The following is a 17,084-nucleotide window of genomic DNA, read 5'->3' on the forward strand; positions in this document are numbered from 1 at the left end:
TATTTTTACTATTTTCTACATTGTAAAATAATAGTGAAGACATCAAAACAATGAAATAACACATATGGAATCATGTAGTAACATATATATATATATATGGAGATTCTTCAAAGTAGCCAACCTTTGCCTTGATGACAGCTTGTCACACTCTTGGCATTCTCTCAACCAGCTTCATGAGGTAGTCACCTGGAATGTATTTCAATTAACAGGTGTGCCTTCTTAAAACTTAATTAGTGGAATTGCCATCCTTCTTAATGCATTTGAGCCAATCAGTTGTGTTGTGACAAGGTAGGTATACAGAAGATAGCACTATTTGGTAAAAGACCAAGTCCATATTATGGTAAAAACAGCTCAAATAAGCAAAGAGAAATGACAGTCCATCATTACTTTAAGACATGAATGTCAGTCAATGCTGAACATTTCAAGAACTTTGAAAGTTTCTTCAAGTGCAATCGCATAAATCACCAAGAGCTATGATGGCTCTCATGAGGACCGCCACATGAAAGGAAGACCCAGAGTTACATCTGCTGCAGAGAATAAGTTCATTCGAGTTACCTGCCTCAGAAATTGCAGCCCAAATAAATGCTTCACAGAGTTCAAGTAACAGACACATCTCAACATCAACTGTTCAGAGGAGACTTCCGTGAATCAGTACTTCTTGGTCGAATTGCTGCAAAGAAACCACTGCTAAAGGACAACAATAAGAGCAAGAGAATTGCTTGGACCAAGAAACACGAGCAACGGACATTAGACCGGTGGAAATCTGTCCTTTGGTCTGATGATTTTTGGTTCCAACAGCAGTGTCTTTGTGAGATGCAGAGTAGGTGAACGGATGATCTCTGCATGTGTGGTTCCCACTGTGAAGCATGGAGAAGGAGGTGTGATGGTGTGGGGGTGCTTTGCTGGTGACACTGTCAGTGATTTAATAGAATTCAAGGCACACTTAACCAGCATGGCTATCACACGAGAAGACCCAGATGCAGACAGTTTCAAAGTAACAAAGGTTTATTACAAAAACAGGGGGCAGGCAAATGACAGGTCAAGGACAGGCAGAGATCAGTGATCCAGAGCAGAGTCCGAAAGGTACAGAACGGAAGGCAGGCTCAGTTACAGAGCAGGCAGAATGGTCAAAATATGGAAACTAGAAAACAGGAACTAGAGCAAGACAGGAGCATGGGAAAAACGCTGGTAGGCTTGACGAAACAAAATTAACTGGCAACAGACAAACAGAGAACACAGGTATAAATACACTGGGGATAATGGGGAAGCTGGGTGACACCTGGAGGGGGGTGGAGACAAGCACAAAGACAGGTGAAACAGATCAGGGTGTGACAGATACGAAATCCCATCTGGTTTGCGCTTAGTGGGACTATTATTTGTTTTTCAACAGAACAATGACTCAACACACCTCCAGGCTGTGTAAGGGCTATTTGACCAAGGAGGAGAGTGATGGAGTGCTGCATCAGATGACCTGACCTCCACAATCACCCGACCTCAACCTAGTTGAGATGATTTGGGATGAGTTGGACCGCAGAATGTAGGAAAAGCAGCCAACAAGTGCTCAGCATATGTGTGAACTCCTTCAAGACTGTTGGAAAAGCATTCCAGGTGAAGCTGGTTGAGAGAATCCCAAGAGTGTGCAAAGCTGTCATCAAGGCAAATGGTGGCTGCTTTGAAGAATGTCAAAGATAGGTTCTGAAACCATTCCAAGGTTTGCTTTGGCTGTATGCTTGGGGTCATTGTCCTGTTGGAACATAAATCTTTGCCCCAGTCTAAGATGATTTGCACTCTGAAGCAAGTTCTCATCAATGGTTTGCCTGTATTTTGCTCCATTCATTGTTCCCTTTAGCCTTACCAGTCTCCCATTCCCTGCCGCTGAAAAGCATACCCATAGCATGATGCTGCTACCACCATGCTTCATGGTAGGGATGGTTTGACGGGTGATGAGCTGTGCTTGGTTTTCTCCAGACATAGTGCTTTGCATTCAGGCCAAAGAGTTACATTTGTGTCTCATCAGACCACAGAATGTTTTGCCTTATGCTCTCAGTCTTGTGCCTTTTTGCAAATTCCAGGCATGTTGTCATATGCCTTTTTCTCAGGAGTGTCTTCCATCTGGCCGCTGTCCCATAAAGCCCAGATTGGTGAAGTGCTGTAGAGACTGTTGTCCTTCTGGCAGGTTATCCCATCTCAGCCAAATAACTCTGTAGTTCTGTCAGAGGGTCATTGGGTTCTTGATCTCCTCCCTGGCGAAGGTCCTTCTTGGCCGGTTGCTATGTTTGGTCGGATGGCCAGCTCTAGACAGGGTCTGGGTAGTTCCAAATGTTTTCTATTTCCCAATGATGGAGACCATTGTGCTCTTGGAAACGTTCAACACTCTAGAAATGTTTGTATACCCTTCCCCAGATATAGGCCTCATCACAATCCAATCTTGGAGATCTACGGACAGTTCCTTGGACTTCATGGTACAGTTTCAACTCTGACATGCACTGTCAACGGTAGGTCCTTTATATATACAGTACCAGTCAAACATTTGGACACACCTACTCATTCAAGGGGTTTTGTTTATTTTTATGTTGAGATTGTTGATGGTGAGATTGTAGAATAATAGTGAAGACATCAAAACTATGAAATAACACATATGGAATCATGTAGTAAGCAAAAAGAAGTGTAAAACAAATCAAAATATATTGACATTCTTGACATTCTTCAAAGCAGCCACCATTTGCCTTGATGACAGCTTTGCAAACTCTTGCCATTCTCTCAACCAGCTTCACCTGGAATGCTTTTCCAACAGTCTTGAAGGAGTTCCCACATATGCTGAGCACTTGTTGGCTGCTTTTCTTTCACTCTGAGGTCCAACTTATCCCAAACCATCTCAACTGGGTTGAGGTCAGGTGATTGTGGAGGCCAGGTCATCTGATGCAGCCTTCCATCACTCTCCTTCTTGGTAAAATATCCCTTTTCCTGTTTAAAAAAGCAAGTGATAGTCCCACTAAGCGCAAACCAGATAGGATGGCGTATCGCTTCAGAATGCTGTGGTAGCCATGCTTGTTAATTGTGCCTTGAATTCTAAATAAATCACCGACAGTGTCACCAGCAAAGCACCCCCACACCATCACCCCTCCTCCTCCATGTTTCACGGTGGTAGCCACACATGCAGAGATTATCCGTTCACCTACTCTGCATCTCACAAAGACATGGCGGGTGGAACCAATAATCTCAAATTTGGACTCATCAGACCAAAGGACAGGTTTCCACCGGTCTAATGTCCATTGCTTGTGTTTCTTGGTCCAAGCAAGTCTCTTATTATTTTTGGTGTCCTTTAGTAGTGATTTCTTTGCAGCAACTCGACCATGAAGACCTGATTCACGCAGTCTTCATGGACAATTGATGTGGAGATGTGTCTGTTACTTCAATTCTGTGAAGCATTATTTATTATTTGGGCTGCAATTTCTGAGGCTGATAACTCAAATGAACTTATCCTCTGCAGCAGAGGTAACTCTGGGTCTTCCTTTCCTGTGGCGGTCCTCATGAGAGCCAGTTTCATCATAGCGTTTGATGGTTCTTGAAATGTTCAGCATTGATTGACCTTCATGTCTTAAAGTAATGATGGACTGTCATTTCTCTTTGCTTATTTTAGCTGTTCTTGCCATAATATGGACTTGGTATTTTTTCCAAATAGGGCTATCTTCTGTATAACACCACTACCTTGACACAACACAACTGATTGGCTTAAATGCATTAAGAAGGACAGAAATTCCACAAATTAACTTTTAACAAGGCACACCTATTAATTGAAATGCATTCCAGGTGACTACCTCATGAAGCTGGTTGAGAGAATGTCAAGAGTGTGAAAAGCTGTCATCAAGGCAAAGGGCGTGTACTTTGAAGAATCTCAAATATAAAATATATTTTGATTTGTTTAACACTTTTTTGGTTACTACATGATTCCATATGTGTTATTTCATAGGTACGGTGTCTTCACTATTATTCTACAGTGTAGGAAATAGTAAAAATAATGAAAAGCCCTTGAATGAGTAGCTGTGTCCAAACTTTTGACTTGTACTGTTTTTCATTTTGGATCAAAGTAGCTAGTACTGTAGCTAGCTAGCTGACAGCAAAGGTGTCAGAGAGAGACAAATATATTGATAAAAGTCACTTTGTCCGAGAGATGGTTATCAACGCGTCACGCCAGGGCGAAAAACCCTTGAATAAATAGGTGTGATCAAATTTTTGACTGGTACTGTATATTCTTTCTAAATCCAATTCAAACAACTGATTGGCCAAAGGTGGACTTCAATCATGTTGTAGTGATATCCCAAGGATGATCAAAGGAAATTGGACAAACCTGTGGTCAATTATGTAAAGTGAGATATTTCTGTATTTTATTTTCAATAATTTGCAAACATTTCTAAAACATGTTATCACTTTGTCATTATGGGGTATTGTATGTAGATGTGTGAGAAAAAATCTATTTAATTGATTTTGAATTCAGACTGTAACACAACAAGATATGGAATAAGTAATACTTTCTGAAGGCACCGTATTTCAATTCATGGTGTACTGATGTATTAAAGCAATTTGGAACAAACTTGTTGACATGTTCTGTTGTAGATTCAAAGCCAGATGAACTAATTGCAGAATGTATCCATAATCATGAATGAATAAGCATATTTATTTGGCATATTTATTTGACAAGAATGCACCTAGCCACCACATCAAACACCTGAACTGAAACAATTAATTAATTAATCAATCAATCAAATTATTTATAAAGCCCTTCTTACATCAGCTGATGTCACAAAGTGTTGAACAGAAACCCAGCCTAAAACCCCAAACAGCAAGAAATGCAGGTGTAGAAGCACAGTGGCTAGGAAAAACTCCATAGAAAGGCCAGAACCTTGGAAGAAACCTAGAGAGGAACCAGGCTATGAGGGGTGGCCAGTCCTTTTCTGGCTGTGCCAGGTGGAGATTATAACAGAACATGGCCAAGATGTTCAAATGTTCATAGATGACCAGCGGGGTCAAATAATAATAATCACAGTGGTTGTAGAGGGTGCAACAGGTCAGCACCTCAGGAGTAAATGTCAGTTGGCTTTTCATAGCCGATCATTCAGAGTATCTCTACCGCTCCTGCTGTCTTTAGAGAGTTGAAAACAGCAGGTCTGGGACAGGTAGTACATCCGGTGAACTTGTCAGAGTTCCATAGCCGCAGGCAGAACAGTTGAAACTGGAGCAGCAGCATGACCAGGTGGACTGGGGACAGCAAGGAGTCATCAGGCCAGGTAGTCCTGAGGCATGGTCCTAGGGCTCAGGTCCTCAGAGAAAAAGAAAGAAAGAGATAAAAAGATTACAGATTAAAGGAATTACATTGCTTTAAATAAATCAAAATAGTAACAATGCATACGCCTTTTAAACATAACATATAAACATCTGACTTGAAGTAAAGATTAAATGATTTATTCCTGCCACAAACCTGGGACATCGAAGAGCACCATATGAACTGTTAATTGTATCCGAGAGCATACAGATTCTTCTGCTTTTACATTTTAGGAATTAGACCTGCAGAAATAACACAAAATGTAAAACAGCATATTGTGATTTTTGGTGGGTGAGATGCAGATGGAGAAACAACTCGATGCGTAAGGTAGGTTTTATATAATATGCCAGGTCAACTCCAGCAGAATGAGAAACACACTTAACAGACTCAAAACCGGGAAGCCATGCCTAAACACTGCTATATCAACACCCTTCTTGTCAATTTAACAGGTCCATGTTGCTGCTGTCAATTGTTAGCAGCACATTCAACACTGCATTCAGTCTGAACCCCAGAATAAGCAGGACATCATTACACAGGTGAAAAAAAGGTAGCCTAAACTGTACACATCAACCCTTTTAAATGTGTTACTCAGTCTAGATGTCATCCAATCAAGAGAAGAACAAGTGAAGGAAGCAGCATAGGGGAAATTGGTGAAAGTAGGGTGGGTTTATAGAGATAAGATGGAGAGTTCCAAAGTTTTGGAAGTTGAGGGACCAATGGTCATAAAAGGCATAGTGTGGAATAAGGGGTAGCTAGAGGGATGGTTGGCTATATAATAGACTTAAAACGGTGTGTTGTTGTGCTTCTGCACCCCTTTTATGTCGTTGTCACAAATATCTGGCCGAAGTCCAGTCATACTCGGGGTCTCAGCATGTATCCCTCAACGTCATACATTCTCAGTTGCAGCATTCAAATCATGGTCATCATTTGTCTGTGAATCACAACATTAAAGAAGATAAGTGATCACAGCATTTCCACAAATGATCCATTCACGATACAAATTAAGCACTGAGGACAGCTTGCTCTCAAAGTGCTGCTTCAAATGTCTTCGGGTCTGCGTCTAAAAAAGTAAAGTGCAAAATGGAGGAATTGGCTTAGATTTAATTCAAAGTAGACAAAAATGATAAACTAAGCAATACGATGTGACAAACTACTACACATATGAAAGACTGTACCACACAGGCCAGTACAATAGCCTACACATGGAGAGGAACCTAAAGGCACATACAGTACCAACTAATACTACTCACCCGACAGACAGAACAGGTGTGGACCAGTGCTGCATTGGCTGTAGGCTTCTGGTCTGCAGCTGCTCCCTTCTTCTTGAAGCCAATTTATGCTTGATCTGAAAACGTGGTCGAATGCTCTGTATGGAGGGTGTGATGCAATAGCGGAACCTCTGGAGGCATGCAGAAGCCAAATTGAGCTCTGTACCGCATCGCCCCACGCCTCCCAAATTTTGTAACAATGCGGAGGGCTATGAATAGCTCCGCACTGACATGATTAGTTGATGGTAAGTGGTGGCATTAGGTCCTGTATAAACAAACTCGCTTCCTTGACAACTTCCTTCACAACTTCCTTCACACAGCTCTACTCAACAGCTCTACGCTGCTTTGCGAAGCGCACGAAGTATGAATGCCCTGACATCTGCAGAGGCCGTATCACCATAAATGCTTCACTGCCAATGCGTTTATCAGATTGACCATGCAGCACCTTTTAGCAGCTGCCGCTTTGGCATCAGTCAGCAAGTTCAACTTCTACCTGAGAGTGGAGCATGTATTATATATCATTACCATCTAAATGAATTCCCCCCAACCCACCTCCAATTGTACCCATAGTACAGAATAATGACTTACAAGGGTGGACAGCTTCAGATCTGAATGGTAGGAGTGTGTATAAGCTTTTGTTTCAGCCCAGCTCATACTTGATTACATATCATAGCCTATCGCCGGGATTAGTTATGTTGATCAACATGTTGATCTAACACCTGACTATCAAGTCAACACTTTACGTTGTAAAGATTGTAAAAGTAGTTTTAAAAAAATAATTTGATTCTTTTGTTGAGGTCCTTTTTGAAATAGAAACAAAACAAACAAAAATGTGTGGAATTAACCACATCACTGAGACTTTCAAGGGCCCTTATAGCGATTGCACTTTCACCCAAGTAAAAATAATAATTTAAAACATTAACTCGTGAAAGATCCTTCGTAGTAATCAGAGGAATGAAAATTGATGTCAACATTTAAATAGGCTAACTCTGAATGTCTGATACGAAACCTATTTTACCTCGGTCTAACACCAATGGAAAATGGCACCCAATATTTTCCAACTTTTTTTAACCTTTATTTAACTAGGCAAGTCAGTTAAGAAAAAATTCTTATTTTCAATGATGGCCTATGAACAGTGGGTTAAGTGCCTTGTTCAGGGGCAGAACAACAGATTTTTACCTTGTCAGCTCAGGGATTCAATCTTGCAACCTAAAGGTTACAAGTCCAAAGCTCTAACCACTAGGCAACCTGCCGCCCCAACTAACCTGGTCTTAGCAGCTTTATAAGTTCTCGATTCAGGGGACAAAGTGTATCTTATAAATAATAATAATAGATTTATTTATATAGAGCTTTTCATTCCAAGTAGTATCTCAGTAGCCGTTATACCTTGGCTAGCAGAAAGGGTTGGAAGCAATTTTTCAACTAACCTTTTCTTGCCGATACTTTATGAATGTCCGTGTTCAGTTGCAGGTGGGTCCCCACAATTTTTTTTTGGGGGGGGGAATATTCAGAATGTTGTGTATCTGGTGAGAACTGAGAAATGCCTCTTGCTTGTGTGTAGATCTTTGTTTTGGTTGTACTGTGTGATGCACTGTCTACTTCTACACGTGGCCGAGGCAGAGTCGCATAGAAACCACAAGTTCCTGCAAAGATGTTGGGAAATCCAAGATGTCTGGCAGCTAAAATGGCAAGGCAACTCTTACTCGGAGAAAAACAAGCATTTTACTATCTTTCTGAATAATCTCTGGTGTTTGGAGAACCACCTGCAACTGAACACCAACATTTATAAGTCACACTTTTCTTCAGAATCAAGAACTAAGAAAGTATCGCCAAGACAAGGTTAGCTGTTTGAAAGGATTCACATATCACCACCGTAACGATGTGTTGCTTCCAGTCGACACAGCCTTATGGAGGGCCCAGAAACATGGGTTCGAACCCTAATTGGTAACATTGGTGCTGTGACCCAGGTGGGTCTCTTTGAGGAGGAGGAGAAGGGGTGACGTGTAACTTCTTTTGATGGCTAACTTTGTTTGTTCCTCAGCGTTGCGTGGATTGGTTGAGAAACAGCAGATCCAGGCTACTGGAGAAGTACCGCCAAATGGGAGAGAGTCAGCACTGTTTAATTTCCCAAATTAATGTTGCCTGAATGCATTACACACACACACAGAAAACGGGACGAAAGCCCAAAAATGAATGGTTCTCACTGTGAATAATATGTACTGTATTTTGTCTTTATACAGCGCTCTACATCATTGATGAAAATGAGAAAAGTATGCAGTTTGAAGAGTTGTATGTGTATTCAGTTGTGGAAGAGATGGTCGGGGAAAGGGAAATCATATAGCATGTGTAAGTGTTTCAATCTCTCAGAGATGTGCCTTTGCCCCAAACTCACTAATATGCTATTGTACTTGCTCAGATTTTGTCATAGTTTAGACTGTAAACCACTCTGACTGTGTGACTGTCTTCTTTTTTAATTTCAGAAACAACCTGACTGTGAACAGCCATTTTACCTCCTGTCCCTGTGGGCTTTATATCAACACAAGGGTTTGTATTATGTCATACACCATTAAAGTAACAGTCCAGTGAAAATCTCACTTTCAAAAGTTCATACCCAAATAATGTTGTTGACTCGTCCTATACTCTTATCTGTGGCAAAAACATCAATTGGAGAAAAAAACCCACTTAAAAACCCCACCTCAAACTTGAATCTCAAACAATACGGTTTCAAAAATGCTTGCTATTTCCTATGGAGTACAATGTTGTACTCCTGAGGATGAGCTGGCCAATCAGCAGTCTACTCACGTAGCTCAGTTGGTAGAGCATGGTGTTTGCAACACCAGGGTTGTGGGTTTGATTCCCACGGGGGGCCAGCACAGAAAAAAAAGGTATGAAATGTATGCATTCACTACTGTAAGTTGCTCTGGATAAGAGCGTCTGCTAAATGACAAAAAAGTAAAAAATAATAATATTTTTAATAAGCCAAATACAGAAAACCTGAAAAAGTGGAAGGAAAACAATTTCACTCGTATTATAATAAATTATAGGTCATATTTCATAGAAATCTTCAAACACTGGACAGTTACTTTAAAATTTACCAACCTCCCAAACCAAGATGCCCTTTTTACACTGAATAAAAATATTAACGCAACATGCAACAATTTCAACGATTTTACCGAGTTACAGTTCATATAAGGAAATCCGTCAATTGAGAACAAAAAAATGATTAGGCCCTAATCTATGGATTTAGCATAACTGGGAATACAGATATGCATCTGTTGGTCACAGATATCTTTTAAAAAAGGTAGGGGCCTGGATCAGAAAACCAGTCGGTATCTGGTGTGACCATCATTTGCCTCATGCAGCGCAACACATCTCCTTCACAGAGTTGATCAGGCTGTTGATTGTGACCTGTGGAATGTTGTCCGACTCCTCTTCAATGGCTGTTCGAAGTTGCTGGAACTGGCACACGCTGTTGTACACGCTGATCCAGAGCATCCCAAACATGCTCAATGGGTGACATGTCTGGTGAGTATGCAGGCCATGGAAGAACTGGGACATGTTCAGCTTCCAGGAATTGTGTACAGATCCTTGCGACATGGGACCTTGCATTATCATTCTGAAACATGAGGTGGCTGGCGACGAATGAATGGCACGACAATGGGCCTCAGGATCTTGTCATGGTATCTCTGTGCATTCAAATTGCCATCAATAAAATACTAGTGTTCATTGTCTGTTGCTTATGCCTGCCCATACCTTAACCGCTCTGCCACCATGGGGCACTCTGTTCACAATGTTGACATCAACAAACCGCTCACCCACACGACGCCATACAGTCTGCCATCTGCCCGGTACATTTGAAACCGGGATTCATCCACGAAGAGGATACGTCTCTACTTCTCATTTGTGCAGAAATCCTTAGGTTGTGCAAACCCACAGTTTCATCAGCTGTCCAGGTGGCTGGACTCAGACAATCACACAGGTGAATCAGCTGGATGTGAAGGTCCTGGGCTGGCGTGGTTATACGAGGTCTGAGTTTGTGAGGCCGGTTGGATGTTGTAAAATGACGTTGGAGGCAGTTATGGTAGAGAAATTAACAAATTATCTGGTAACAGCTCTGGTGTACATTTCTGCAGTCAGCATGGCAATTGCACGCTCCCTCAAAAGTTGAGACATCTGTGGCATTGTGTCAAAACTGCAGTTTAGTGGCCTTTTATTGTGCCCAGCGCACCTGTGTAACGATCTTGCAGATTAATGAGCTTCTTGATATACCACACCAGTCAGGGAATGGGCTATCTTTGCAAAGGAGAAATCCACACTAAAAGGGATGTAAATAAATTTGTGCACAAAATCTGAGGAAAAACTTTTTGTGCATATGGAACATTTCTGGGATATTTTATTTCAGCTCATGAAATATGGGACCAACAATTAATTTATATTTTTGTTCAGTATAGTTGGCCATTTTCTGTTGTCCTGACCACTGATATTCCTCACGATCATTTTAAGTAAGCCACTTTTTTCTGTTCTATGCTCATGGCTGATTGATGTCTTATCAGTGTTTTTTAATCTCGTGTCCAGCAAATGAACATGACCGCAGAGGTGCTGCAGTGTCTGTTGGAGAGGAGGGTAACAGAACACATGGAGGACTGTCACCAAATCCCAGCCGTCTCCATGGCCTCCAATACAGACAGCTTGCCTAACCTCATAAACTACCTGACTGACTGGGTTAAACACTTGGATGCATCGCAAATGGCACCCTAATCCCTATATAGTGCCTTATTGGCCCTGAATTGATATTTTCTTTCCTATGGGCCCTAGTCAAAAGTAGTGTACTATAAAGGGAACGGTGTACCATTTGGGACATAGGAAGACTGTTTATCATAATGAATTCTGTTTGGGACGTCAGCCAGGCCATAACACGACACTTACCCAGTATCACTACTCCCTCCACTTAGCATGTTAAACATTCCTATTGTATTCATCTAATAAAACCATCATATTTTGAGATTAAGTATTAAGGGGTCCTTCACTAGAACTGGAAGTAGCATTGATTTATAGAATTGTTCATTTAAGGTGTCAAACCAATAACCCTTTTCTTCAATGGTTATGTATTGACTATCAAATACTTGAATGCAGAGTACAGCGACTATGTGGACACTGACTGGATCTTCATTACTCCTTTTATAAAATGTCAGTTGACCATGCTTGGATACTATCTGAAATAAAATCATGCTAAAACCACTCATTTATGAAACATATTATTTTGTCATACAGTGACTTGTGTGGTGACTGACATGCGTCCATAATGTTGACAAATGAAAATGACAGCCTTCATACATTAACATTATTTTCAGATACAGTAAAATACAGAAGCATTTGCAACACTGACATATTTGCAGCAAAGCAGTAGTTCAATATTAAATTACTGTTCAACGCAGCACAAACTCATACAACAGTTTCAATGATAACTGACATGTCCAAACTGGGCAATGACTTCAATCAGTGCCTATACTTTCCCTCAAATTTAAACACTTTCGATGTAGAGGGAGATGGTGTCTTACTGAAATTAGTTTGGTTTGTGAATTTACTTATACACAGCTTGTTGAATCTATTAATTCCAAACATTAATTGCATTTGACAAAGCCACTGAGGTCCTCCAGGAACTTGATGTATTCGTGATGCTCCATGGCAGTGCTCAGCTCGATCAGTTCGTCAGCAAACGTGTTGTCAACCCCCCGGTCAGCCAGGAAGTCCATGAGGTGGTCATACAGGGCCTGAGGTAAACCACAAAGGAAAGGCCAGTGAGAACTTCAAAATTAAACCGTAACCATGTGATCCGCAATATAATATGGGCTCCCGAGTGGCGCAGCAGTGTAAGGCACAGCATCTCAGTGCTAGAGACGTCACTACAGACCCTGTTTCGATTCCAGGCTGTATCACAACTGACCATGATTGGGAGTCCCATAGGACGGCGCCCATTTGGCCCAGCGTAGGCCATCGTTGTAAATAAGAATTTGTTCTTAACTGACTTGTCTAGTTAAATAAAGGTTAAATAAAATAAGCCAGTCACCTTAACCGTCGTGGGAGTAGGTTTGTGGTGTCTGGAGACTAATACACCTCATAATTCCTGGTTATAACTCATGTTGCTTTCTAAAAAGTATGTCACAATTCTACCAAAGCTGCATTAAGACCAATATTGTAGGCAGCCAAGTCATCATTGACACTCAGAAGTATTTGTAATGATATTTAACCTCTCTTGGGTAGGGGGCAGTATTTTCACATCCGGATAAAAAACGTACCCAATTTAATCTGGTTATTACTCCTGCCCAGAAACGAGAATATGCATATAATTGTTTGATTTGGATAGAAAAGACCCTCAAGTTTCTAAAACTGTTTGAATGGTGTCTGTGAGTATAACAGAACTCATATGGCAGGCCAAAACCTGAGAAGATTCTATACAGGAAGTGCCCTCTCTGACCATTTCTTGGCCTTCTATAGCCTCTTTATCGAAAACAGAGGATCTCTGCTGTAACGTGACATTTTCTAAGGCTCCCATAGGCTCTCAGAAGGCACCAGAACGGGGAATGATGACTCTGCAGTCCCTGGCTGAAAAACAGTAGCGCATTTGGAAAGTGGTCGATCTGAGAACAATGACACGGGCGCACGCAGTGCACATGAAGACACCATTTTCTTCTTTCAGTCTTTGAACAAAAACAACGTCTCCCGGTCGGAATATTATCGCTATTTTACGAGAAAAATCGCATAAAAATTGATTTTAAACAGCGTTTGACATGCTTCGAAGTACGGTAATGGAATATTTTGACATTTTTTGTCACGACATATGCGTCCGCGCGCCACCGTTCGGATAGGGACCTGAACGCACGGACAAAACAGAGGACATTTGAACATAACTATGGATTATTTTGAACCAAAACAACATGTGGTTGAAGTAGAAGTCCTGGGAGTGCATTCTGACGAAGAACAGCAAAGGTAATCCAATTTTTCTTATAGTAATTCTGAGTTTAGTGAACGCCAAACTTGGTGGGTGTCAAATTAGCTAGCCCGTGATGGCCGGGCTATCTACTCAGAATATTGCAAAATGTGCTTTTGCTGAAAAGCTATTTTAAAATCTGACACCGCGATTGCATAAAGGAGTTCTGTATCTATAATTCTTAAAATAATTGTTATGTTTTTTGTGAAAGTTTATCGTGAGTAATTTAGTAAATTCACCGGAAGTTTTCGGTGCGTTTGCTAGTTCTGAACGTCACATGCTAATGTAAAAAGCTGGTTTTTGATATAAATATGAACTTGATTGAACAAAACATGCATGTATTGTATAACATAATGTCCTAGGAGTGTCATCTGATGAAGATCAAAGGTTAGTGCTGCATTTAGCTGTGGTTTTGGTTTTTGTGACATTATATGCTAGCTTGAAAAATGTGTGTGTGATTATTTCTGGCTGGGTACTCTCCTGACATAATCTAATGTTTTGCTTTCGTTGTAAAGCCTTTTTGAAATCGGACAATCTGGTAGATTAACGAGAGTCTTGTCTTGAAAATGGTGTAAAATAGTCATATGTTTGAGAAATTGAAGTTATAGCATTTTTAAGGTTTTTGAATATCGCGCCACTCGATTCCACTGGCTGTTGACTAGGTGGGGCGATTTCGTCCCACATACCCGAGAGATGTTAATTTGCAGACAGATGGACCAAGATAAGGTACTTACCCAGTCCAGAGAGTCTGTGTTGAGTGTGTAGGCGGTTTCCTTCCACTCTACATCTCCCTCAGGCTGGAAGCTGACCTCACGGATGGCAAAAATATCACTCTCTTCTTCCCCTTCACCATGAATTGCCTGGAAAATGTATTTAGCCTAACACTGTCAGATATATTGCTTATTAACAAAATGTGGTAAGAAACAAGCAATAAAGCCTTAAGTGATTAGCAACTGAGGGGGCATGCTTCCCAATTATGTTGATAAAGATGTATTTTGTTTCAACTTGGTCTGGGCTTTACATGAAGCCAATGATGATTCACTTGTAGGATAACTTACCTCATCTTCAGGATAATGGCAGTCAAACACCAAGGAATGTTTTGCCGCCTGTTTCGTCACCTCGACAACGAAGTTGGGTGAAGACACAATATCTGGCTTTAAGGAAACAAAATACACATGGTTCAAAACCTAAACAATGTAACAGTGCAACACGTTCAGTGCAGTGCGTGTCCATTTCGGAAAAGACAGTACAAAGAGGTTACCTCATTCTCTGCAGACTTCTGTCCCTGTGCTTGTTCAGCCTCCTCTTCAAACTTAGGGGGAATACTGTTGTTGACGTTGAATGTGACGGTCACTCTAAGTAAAAGGACGAGGGGTCAGACAATGTAGAGTCGCTTATAGAAAATGTAGTTCAAATTACTTTCAAATAATGTTAACTGGGTTCATTTTGTGCAGTTATGGATTTATTAATACAACATCTAGGTTAATTATTAGTCAAATAAAATGTCTGCAGGGAGTGTATCAGTACCGGTCATTTACTAATCTACTTGGTGTAGCGGGCAGGCATAAACTAATATCGAGATGGCCTTACTTTTCTCCAGAAATTGTCCTAATGAGTTTGGCTTCTGTGCCGTTCTGCTGTAGCTCCCACCCTCCAGACATCTTGGGAAGAGTATTGCTTTTCTGGATCTTCTTCTCTTCTTTGATTTCATCCGAAAGGAAATTTCCAAAGGCTTTGTCTCCTGAAACCAAGCAATTATATAGGATCTTAGATCAAAAGATAAGTCAGTATTAGCTACATGCTAGTCATATATAGCGTCGCAGTGCTAGAGGCGTGACTACAGACCCTGGTTCGATCCCAGGCTGTATCACAACTGGCCGTGATCGGAAGTCCCATAGGGCGGCGCACAATTGGCCCACCGTCGTCCGGGTTAGGGGTGGATTTGGCTGGGATATGCCGTCATTGTAAATAAGAAATTGTTCTTAACAGACTTGCCTAGTTAAATACAGGTTAAAATTGTATATACACACTGTCCCATAGATTATGACCAACCCCTATACATTGCACCCACCCATGTTCCATTCCCATGGTCACATGTGCATTGAATTACACACAGGTCCAGATGTAGATGCCATCAAGGTTAACTAGCCAGCTAATATCACTTTCAATAGTTACTGATCGTTTCACTATCAGCTTAGCCTTTCGCACTGCTCTAGAACAAGCAGTCTTAACTGATAAACAAACTAGCTATGAATACAATTCTGTTGCCAATTTCGTCCAACCTGTCAGCTACATGACAACGGTTAAATAAATTATGTCCATGTTCTGCATGATGGTCGCAGCTATTCCTGCACTGCTTTACATACAGGAAACTATAGTAATTATATTCAACAAGTCCAAGTTGAGGCCTATTTAGCAGGTTAGGAGAGCATTTTCACTAACCCTAACCCATGTCCAACCTTAACCTAATTATCCTGACCTGCTGCGTAAATATAGCCGTATAGAAGAGGCGTGTTTTTAGGGATTGTCATATTTAGCTAGCAGCTAGATAGCTAACGTTAGCTAGCGCACTCACAACAGTAGATACTTAATTTAGCTAGTAATTACCTTCTGTGTGTAGTGATCCACATCCACACGACACAGGAGTAAATCCTTTTGAACTGAAGAGTTTTGGTCTGTATACCGATGCTGCCCCGTTATGGCTCATCATCCAGAGAGACCGGCTAAAAGGCCGTATTGCTCCCGAGTTTGAAGAACATAATGTCGACCTCGTAAGAGGCTGGAGAGCTCGGGCCGAAAACATTGTGCTTGTAGAAATTCGAACTGCAGTACTCACCGCTCGGGAAAGAGACTTTAGCATGGTTATAGATTGGTAAATTTGACTAGATAAGAAAATACAAAAGTTAGATAATCACAGAGTTTCCGTTACCCAGTAATGACGTTTCAGACAGATTACTGCCTGAGAAAACACGTGGGAAGGACACCCTGACCTCCTCAAACTTTGAACCGGAAGTGGTCCGAAGGTCCAGCCCACTGAGGTTTTGCAACGTTTTTTGTAATTTGCGGGAAAATAATAGGTATTAAAATATCTTAAATATCGGACCCTTTTTTTTCTCAAATTTTCGCCGAAAATGACATGCCCAAATCTAACTGCCTGTAGCTTAGGATCTGAAGCAAAGATATGCATATTCTTGATACCATTTGAATGGAAACACTGAAGTTTGTGGAAATGTGAAATTAATGTAGGAGAATATAACACATTAGATCTGGTAAAATATAATACAAAGAAAAAAACATACATTTTCTCTTTTTTTCCCCTTCATCTTTGAAATGACAGAAAGGCCGTTATATCACTCAGGAGTCTAGGCGCAATTTAGATTTTGGCCACTAGATGGCAGCAGTGTATGCGCAAAGTTTTAGACTGATCCAATTAACTATTGCATTACTGTTCAAAATGTTGTATTAAGTCTGCCCAAATGTGCCAAATTGGTCAACTGATACATTTTCA

General features: G+C 41.0%; 1 protein-coding gene and 1 long non-coding RNA gene across 3 annotated transcripts; one reads left to right on the forward strand and one right to left on the reverse strand.

Moving 5' to 3' along the window:
• The first annotated feature begins 7,024 nt into the window (after positions 1–7,024).
• On the forward strand, positions 7,025–11,826 carry LOC106567407 (RPA-interacting protein B). Its single transcript, XR_001320061.2, has 4 exons — positions 7,025–7,096; positions 8,630–8,934; positions 9,069–9,132; positions 11,164–11,826. It is a non-coding gene; the product is annotated as an RPA-interacting protein B (long non-coding RNA).
• A 1-nt stretch (position 11,827) lies between these two features.
• On the reverse strand, positions 11,828–16,587 carry LOC106567406 (complement component 1 Q subcomponent-binding protein, mitochondrial). Of its 2 annotated transcripts, none has more exons than XM_014136601.2 (6): positions 16,184–16,587; positions 15,167–15,317; positions 14,838–14,931; positions 14,635–14,730; positions 14,311–14,454; positions 11,828–12,359 (listed from the first exon to the last, which is right to left on the reverse strand). In XM_014136601.2, the coding sequence occupies exons 1-6, from the start codon at positions 16,434–16,436 to the stop codon at positions 12,210–12,212; spliced, it is 888 nt and encodes a 295-aa protein (XP_013992076.1). In that variant the 5' UTR covers positions 16,437–16,587; the 3' UTR covers positions 11,828–12,209. The 2 variants fall into 2 exon arrangements, with proteins under 2 accessions (XP_013992076.1, XP_013992077.1); XM_014136602.2 differs by having other exon boundaries at positions 14,311–14,436; positions 16,184–16,585.
• Positions 16,588–17,084: the final 497 nt, after the last annotated feature.

The sequence above is a fragment of the Salmo salar genome, chromosome ssa13, assembly GCF_905237065.1.
Source record: "Salmo salar chromosome ssa13, Ssal_v3.1, whole genome shotgun sequence".
NCBI lineage: Eukaryota > Metazoa > Chordata > Actinopteri > Salmoniformes > Salmonidae > Salmo > Salmo salar.